This window comes from Notolabrus celidotus, chromosome 4 (assembly GCF_009762535.1).
Source record: "Notolabrus celidotus isolate fNotCel1 chromosome 4, fNotCel1.pri, whole genome shotgun sequence".
In the NCBI taxonomy this organism is placed as follows: domain Eukaryota; kingdom Metazoa; phylum Chordata; class Actinopteri; order Labriformes; family Labridae; genus Notolabrus; species Notolabrus celidotus.
Window position 1 is genome coordinate 29386126 of NC_048275.1, and position 8457 is coordinate 29394582.

Sequence of the window (8457 nt, forward strand, 5' to 3'; positions counted from 1 at the left end):
ACACAAGTTAGAAATGCAGCAACAGAGAAAACACATGCAACAAAGAAATCCTCGTAGATAATAACAAAACAGCAGCAAGTGATGGTGTACATTTTTGATCCACCAGAAGTTAAACTTTCAGTGGACCTGTCAGCGAATGTGTGTGCACATATTTTTTGCAGCTTCACTGACACACCCCACTGCCGTGTTACACTGATAAGAGACACACACATCACATCTGTGACTCAATGTATGCTTAACACTAATATTAATCCGTCAGATCATACTCTAACTAGGTTTAACTTACACACACATGCCACACATTTTTCCTCAAGGCAGTCCAGGCTTTTGCTTCCTGGGTCGTCTTCCTGATCATGGCCTCTCACACACACACATCACTATGTCACTGTGATAACATGAAGCTGCTTAATGTTTAGCCCAGGGCACACTTGCACACACACAACACACACGGACATACACACACTGACACGGGGAGGCAAAGGGATTATAGACACACACTGACACATGCAGCTCCGGGATGGAGGCAAGGAAAGTTCCTGCGAGGAGAACAGTAGGTGATAATCAAACAGGTGAGAGTTAATTATCTTTATTCATTATCAATGTGCATGGCTTATGATGGTTAATTTTGCTAATCTAATAACTAATAACAGAGAGATGCACTGTGAGGAACTGTCCAATCATATCAATGAATTTACTCACTTAAACATGTCTGTATCTACTGAATAATTCTACAGGATTAAATGAGCAACAAGCTTTTATTTTAGCAGGTTCATCAACTTATTTATTAATCAAAGCTTTATTTAGAAAGCTAATGTAATTGTGACATGGGTCTAATTCTCAGAAGAGACCTGGTTTAGTTTTATATTTAAGTTACAGTCCAATTGTTTTATTTCTATTGTCAGTCATTTGAATGAAAAACCTTTGAAACCGAAATAATTTACAAACAAAGACATTTAAGTATCAACACAGTCAACATATGCATTATTCAAAACTCTAACGTATGTGTGCATAATACTATTGATTAATTTGTCATTATTTCCATTAATAGGTTGACCATTTTTCTTGAAAGTGTCCATATATTATATAAGTTCCAGTTGAACAGGTTCCTGTTATTTGTTGTCATTGAATCCTGATAACGTAGAGGTCAGTGCGGTGATGATCGGCTGCAGGACAGTTATTAACTCTATTATTTCGAGTAAATAATTGAATTAAAAGGACAGTTAGTTGATTTGGATTAAAATAAATAGCTCTATTTTAAAGTGCATTGTGAAAACCTGCCAAAGATTATCCTCTGGTTTGCTAATCTGCTATTAGCCTGTTAATCCACATTAGAGCGTGTGCGCAGAGGAAGAGGAGACTGTCGGAACTCTAAAGGTCTGTGTGGGGGAGTTTGTGTGTGCTTGTGTGTGGGAGTGTGTTTCCTTTAATTAAGAATTCTGGTTAGGTACAAGGAACAGTAATAGTTTAAATATCTTAAATTTTTTGTATGATGAGTGAGGATGGGATTTGAGTGTCAAATGTTGTATGATGTATTGCTTTGTTAATTTGTAAGAAATGCAAATAGTAAAATCTGAAATGTGAAACAACTTCATACTCCTGAAGATGTATTTTGTTTTAATTCTTATAGGTAATTGGTATTGATTATCTTTTGTGTCATACATTAAATTAGACTGAATCACTCTGCATCAGCCAATTATCTACCTTATAAAAATATCATCTTTTAAAATGATATTTATAACTTTGGATCAAAATTAAACCTGGTTCATCTAGTCTGTGTTAGTTATTGAAAGTGTACCATCACTTTTGTTTTTGTGTTTTAGCCTCTGGAGCTACAAATGGTGCCTCATCATGGCCACATGATGATGCTGATGATGATGAAAGAGGTCGTCCCCTGTCTGCGGTCCTCCGTCTCTACGTGTACGCTCTGCACGGCTGTCTCTGTGAGGTGGTCTTTACTGCAGTGTGGGACGGGGTCAGCTCGGGGATGTGAAGCTTGGTGGGCACAGCAGTTGTGGGCACTGCCCATGTACGCCACTGCAATCTTTGTGATGGAGTATCTGAGCAGCCACTTGCTGGCACAGGGTCAGTCCTTGACTGTTCGTCTGACCACTTACACTCTGTTCATCTACCTCTGGGAATTCAGCTGGGGGGCGGGCCTCAGCCTGCTGGGGGCGTGTCCATGGGACTACTCAAGTTTCAGGTTTAACCTGGGAGGACTTGTGACTTTGGAGTATGCTGTGTTCTGGGCCACTGCAGCATTTATTGCAGAGCACCATGTCATCAAGAACACGTTGAGGATGAGACTGAAGAACTGATCTGACATCTGTTTGACTACTGAGCCTCTCAATCAGAACACACTGAACAACAATGCATTGAAGAGAGGTTTTTGTTATTTAATATTTACAGAATGATACAGACTATAGACTTTATATAAGAAGTTACGTTCTACACTGGTTTGGACTGAATATTTTGAAGTTCCAAGTTTGTCATTTTGGCTATCACCATCTTACCTTTGGAACCTGAAGTGACCATATTTGGACAAGAGGATGGATACATATTTCTACATCTCTATTCTGTTTGAAAGGTTACTATGGTAGCAACTTGTCAATCACAAGACTGATGTCAGCAAATGACTTAATCAGATCTGTGACATCGGTGTCTAATGTTGACATGCTTAACAGTGTAATCTTCTTTAGCCTACTTTGTATTTCTCACCTTTTCTGCTTCTTGGGAAAATCAACGTTCTATATTACCATTAACATGAAGCCCGAATCACTCACAGTTAAATGGAATAAATACATTTAATGTAGGCTATAATCACTACAGGTCAAGTAACACTGAAAAAAGTCTAAACTTGTATGTGAGAGTGTTTGTTTGGATACAAGATCAAAACTCAGGTTTAATCTCAGATATTTATTGATGTGATTTCTCTTAATATAAAACAAATTTTCATTACAACAAAAAAAGTGACATTTTCAATTTCAGTATGTTCATCAGGATCGATGTTTACTTTTATTGGCACACAAATGAATTGATGTCATACCATGCTACCTGTATGTAACGATTGATTGATACACCTGCTCACATGCACATAATACTGTGATGGACGATGAATTCCAGTCCTTAACTTCCATAAAAGTAAGAGGAATACTCCTTCATTCCTCATCTTACTGCAGTAAAAGTATGACATATTAACAGTAAAATAATTGGTTTTGTTGTGTAGTGTTTGACTATTAAATTAGTCATTTTTCGAATAATATTTCTGCTGGATTCATGTGTATGCTGCATTTTACATTTATGCATTTTAAAGGCTTTGATAATTTCTAACTCTTCTTCTACTGTTCGCTGGTTTAAGCAGAAATGCATCATGGTCCATTCAATCACTGTAACGTCACTGATCCATTACTTTTAATGAAGCACATAAATACTGAAAGTTTCCAGCCTTGTACTTTGCCACTTTACAACTAACATTACCTTGAATTAGTACTTATGTGCAGTAAATGTGCTCTCCACCCACAGAACACTTCATACCAAATGTGTGATGTTCAGGGTCTCTTCCTCTCTGGGTTTTGGACCACAAATAGAGCAACAGTCCCTTCCTCCCTGTGCCACTCATACCTGCAAAACACAAGAACATTGTACATGTTAAAAATTCAAGCTGCATGATTCAGTTGCAAAACATCTCTTTTACCCATGTCTGCACGTGTTTACTATTTCATACAGTCTGATTGAGTCAGTCATTTTTTAACATCCACTCACTGTTGGTGTTCAGGGATGAGTAAACTGCCTCCTGCAGAGAGTCTGCACTGCTGCTGGTTCATGGTCACTGTAGAGTTTCCCTCCTTAAGCACACAAAGAAAGAAAGATAACTGTTTTAGAAACTAACAAAACTGACAGGAAACATTTCTGAGAACATGGTGAGGCACAAAAGAACGTGTTTAGAGAACAAACCATCTGCCAGATCCACACATCACTCTGCTGCACTGACGTTGCAGTGTGTCCAGGACCAAACACTATCACCTGTTACAATACACACATCATCAGTCATCATCTTTATCATCACCATTATCAACATCACATGCTATTGGTGTGTCCCTCTCGACTCATCAGATGTATTCTCTTGTTTTCTGGTCTATAGTCATATATAGTGCACAGGGTTTGCAGCAGAAGATTTCTGCATTCTGTATTGGGCCTGTGTCCACTGATGGTGCACTGGCAGTGCTGACAGTCTCATTTCCAGAAATTGCTACGGCCATTAACATTCGCTTTTAGTCAAGGAAATTTTACCAAGAAAACATCAAAACAACATAAAGGAATTGTGTCCTAGTGTTAACAGCGGCTCAGACCTGAAGATTGTACCCTTGAAAATAGACGCCTTAGTTTCTCCTTCGTCATTGTGGTTGACAAAGTTGATTTCAGTCCCACCCTTTCTTGGTTTTGATTGGTCATTCAGATAGAAGTGACATTGACAAGTGAGGCAGTGTTCCAACTGTGAGCACAACGACAGAAAACAGCTGATGCTGAAGGTGTTTTTTAATTGGGAAGTGGAGCACTGAAAATGCTTGACTGCATTGCTTTTGTTTTGAAAATGGGTTGCTGCCAGCGCAAAAAAAATGCTGTTAGTGGACACAGGCCCTAATGCAGTATAGCAGTGGTCTATTGGTTGTAAAGTCAGTAATAAGATTGATAACTACATCATATCATCATAAAAATAGGTTCTACATCTAATTGAAAAACATCAGCAGGTGTCTCTTACATTTATCCAAGTAACCTTTCAGTCATGTTATAAAACTGACATCATATAGGGCTTATCAGGGCTTGGTGTTGTTTGACATGATTTATTACCACTGCCAATAAGACACCTGTTTCCACAGAAACTACAGTTTTTATTCAGTATGCCTCACTTTAAGATATTTTTTTGACTATAAAACTTTAATAAATATCTGTTATAGGATTGAAGTACTGCTACAGTCTGTTGTTTTCATGTGAGTGTTATCTGGTACAAGAAAAGAGTCAGCCAACCTCTCTGCTTCCAGTTACCTGAGTCTCAAACTGGTCTCCAAACATATCAACCTGCCCCCTGCTGTTCAGAGCCGGTCTCTCTTTGTCCAACCACTGTTTGAAGCTGAATGGAGACATCACCTTCACCGTGTTCATCTGGAATGGAGGCTCCCTGAACTGCTCATCTGTTCATACAAACAACATCACCACAGAGGCATTAACAGTGACTTCACCTCCGATCAAACAGAATATGTTTTCTTATATTATTTCATCATTAGAAATGGACTACAATTGTACAAAACCCTTCAACTTTTCTGGCAATTTAAGAGCTTAACACTACTCGTCACATTCTCACTTTTACACTGCAGTGGCTAGTTTGCGGTTCACAGTCTTGAAAAAGGATATCAAATTTGTTCATTTTGGAAGCTGTGGATACAAATCCTAACCCTCTGCTAAGAGGCCAACCTGCTAAACCCTGAGCTACAGCTGCTTAGTGTTAGGTCATCATCGAATCTTCAGGAGAACGTACCTGGATCCGGTTTCCCTGTTAGGAACTGCTTTGACGCCATGAACCTGCAGGAGGGACACAAGCATATACAAGCTGGTCAGACTAGTTTATTTATATATTTAATAATCTCTAAACTGGTTGATTGATTGATTTCTGTATTTATATTTATACATATTATGACTGATGGTCTCACTCTTTAATAATAGGCACCAGTTGTGTTCCCAGGTCCTCACAGTAGAACCATCTCTCAAAAAGAGGGTCAGTGCTGTTCCCCACGTAGTACCTGTAGACACCAACACACACTCATGTTACTAGGGATGTAGTCCAGGACTCGGGTTTGACTTGAGTCCTGATGTTCAGGACTTGTGACTTGAATTAGACTTGAGCACCGATGACTCAGATTTGGACTCAACTGGAGAGACTGGACTCAGATTTATTAAATAATATAGGCTGATTCATTGTTGTTTGTTTTTTAAAGTTTTTTATTTAAAGTTCTTGTGATTTATTCAGTTTTAAGCAAAGGCTGGCACCTGTGTTAACCTGCATGTAGCCTATGTTCACATGGCGTCTTGTGTTTTGCACACAAAGATTTTAAAGCAAATGCGAGCAAGACCAATGCAGTGTGTTCAATATGTAAAAAATCAATTAAGGGGAGGAAGGGGAGAAACTCTAACTTTAAAAGACATCTGTCCAGGATGCATCCAGGAAAGTTAGTGTAAGTGTGTGATGTAACCGGGTAGTTAGCCAACTTAAACTTTGATTAATACTTTTAGCAAGCTACGGGTAATGCTAGCAACTAAAGTGACTCAACAACAGGGTCCAAGATGCTTGGTTGGTTAAAATGATGTAAAAAGTAGTTAGTTGCAGGTATTTCTGAGTTTATTAGACACCTGAAGTGATCCCTCCACGTTAGAATCGACGTGATCAGAACAAAGACAACAGGATCTCTCTGTAGTGCAGTTATAGTATAGGAAACAATCTGTTTCTGTTCACAAGCTGTGAAAGTCAGTGTCAGAGCAGTCGCTGTAAAAGCGTGACAACATGTCCATCATTCCTTATTTGATTTGCTGATATGAAAGCGGTGTAGAGTTTTGACACAATCAGCAGCAGACCTGTGTTTCACCCATTCTAAGGTATGCACTTGTGTCTTGTTCTTTCTTCCAACACTTTGAGGTCAAGATTTTTGTGATATTGTTATTCTGTTCTTCTCCTTTTTCTCGTTCTGCATCATCCGCTATTTTCTACCCAAGAAGGCAATATTGAGAAAGTAGAAAAGTGGAAAAGAAGTTAAGCAAGGTGGAAAACAGAAGCTCACCTGAGGCAGTCTGTCTCGGTCAGGAGTCGTCTCCTCTCCACTACCAGACCAACTGTGTTTGCTTTCCTCTGAGGGGAGTGAGGGATCCGAGCCGGCAACAGGAACATCTGAGCATGATGGAGGGACATAAATTGACTCAGATTGTCAAAGAAATAAAATTACACAGCAGTGTCAGATCTGGGGCCAGTTCAATTCATAATGTTGAAAGTGTGATGCTGATTTATGAAAGAAAAAAAAAGATAACTGCTCTACAGAGCATACAGTAGAAAAATGATTTAAAATCAGTGTAGCGCTCACCTCTCCCTCCTTAATGTGCACATCTTTGTGTTTCCCGTTTTCAATCACCTTCAGACACATGTCTCCCTCCAGCTGGTAGAACAGCTGTTCAAAACCAAAAATGAAAATAAACCATATGCAGTGGGTTAAAGTACATTTAACCTAAACAGTTTCATTTTATGAGCCAGGGAAAATTACAGAAATAGCAAATAAGTCATCCTCTGATTAACTACCTCTAATGAGTCAGTGAAAGTTATCATGAAAAAAGTGCACGATTAAAATACAAACAAGGTTATTCAAAAGAGAAGTTATTTAGCTCCTTGATAAGAAAGACATTACGGCGTTGTTTATTAAGATAATGCTGCTGACTGCTACCTATAACACACCCACAGGAGAAAACAAACCTTGTTTGACCCTGAAACTGAAGCAAAACTGTAGACAGTGTTTTAAAGGATTATGCTCCAAAATGTTGCTCGGTTTTGACCAGAAAAAATAAGTCTTATGTGATAAAAAGGTAATACACCTTTCCAGTTTGTGTTGCATTGATAAAGCAACTGTGTTTCAGACAGGAAATCTTTAGGCTCAGAAAGTAGTCACATCTTTTAACATGTAACTCAGGTCTGACTGTTCATTAACAGCATGTTGTGTATTACATGAGTCAGTCATATGACCACCTGCCATCCTGCACATGTCAAATCTTGACAGCATGGCATGCTAATTACAGCAGGAGGTAGAAAAGTTGTTGCAGCTCTGTGGAGTTTGCTCCTGATAGAGAGTGCAGTTAACAGTCAGACAGGATGTGGAAACTGAAAGTGAAGAAAGTTTTCTGTGTTGTTACATTTTGATAATACGCAGCAGATAAATCAGGAAGGGAACTAACATCAGGAGACAATGAGAGTCAGAGAGACTTTACACAGAACAGTGTCTGACCTCCTCTCCCTCCTCAATGTGATAATCCTTCCTGGTGTTTGGACCCCCGACAAACATGATGACCACCTGGGAAAAGTGCCTGAGAGAGAGAAATGACTGTGCTTAAACTCACTTAACACAACAAAAGTAAAAGTAAAAGTAAATTACATTATATAACCATCATTCCTCCATGTTGAAGCTGTGCACAGGGTGTCTTGGAGGTTCATGTTTGCCTGTTTGATGTCGGATTTCTCAGTAAACTGACTCACATGAGTTTGTTGCAGACTGGAGGCAGGAAGGCATTCCTGTTCTCAGAGATCCACCTCTCCACGTTTACCACGGACGCTTCCTGACTCATCTTGTCTCTGTGTGTGAATCCTCTGTGATTGACCTGCTGCTCTGATCAGCTTTTAACAATCTGACTGAGGTTTAAAGTCCAAAAAGCAGA

The 8457-nt window shown here is 39.1% G+C and overlaps 2 protein-coding genes across 2 annotated transcripts; one reads left to right on the forward strand and one right to left on the reverse strand.

Annotated features, from left to right (window-relative positions):
• Window positions 1-323: 323 nt before the first annotated feature.
• Window positions 324-3501, forward strand: LOC117811146 (transmembrane protein 229b-like). The gene is given in 3 exon segments (XM_034681236.1): window positions 324-569; window positions 1821-2001; window positions 2003-3501. Coding segments are annotated over 3 exon segments (546 nt in total). The 5' UTR covers window positions 324-517; the 3' UTR covers window positions 2316-3501.
• haao (3-hydroxyanthranilate 3,4-dioxygenase) lies at window positions 2899-8457 on the reverse strand. The gene is made up of 10 exons (XM_034681235.1): window positions 8279-8457; window positions 8031-8109; window positions 7122-7205; window positions 6825-6931; window positions 5703-5792; window positions 5531-5574; window positions 5041-5186; window positions 3952-4020; window positions 3760-3842; window positions 2899-3618 (listed from the first exon to the last, which is right to left on the reverse strand). Exons 1-10 carry the CDS (start codon window positions 8365-8367, stop codon window positions 3546-3548), a joined length of 864 nt encoding a protein of 287 aa, XP_034537126.1. The 5' UTR covers window positions 8368-8457; the 3' UTR covers window positions 2899-3545.

What these genes read in the sequence shown, in the direction of transcription:
- haao (XM_034681235.1), bottom strand. Translation starts at nt 8,367, where the DNA reads ATGAGTCAGGAAGCGTCCGTGGTAAACGTGGAGAGGTGGATCTCTGAG. An exon ending in AACAGGGAAACCGGATCCAG is followed by an intron (nt 5,187 to 5,530) that starts GTACGTTCTCCT and finishes TTGTATGAACAG; the next exon opens with ATGAGCAGTTCAGGGAGCCT. An exon ending in GAGACCAGTTTGAGACTCAG is followed by an intron (nt 4,021 to 5,040) that starts GTAACTGGAAGC and finishes GTATTGTAACAG; the next exon opens with GTGATAGTGTTTGGTCCTGG.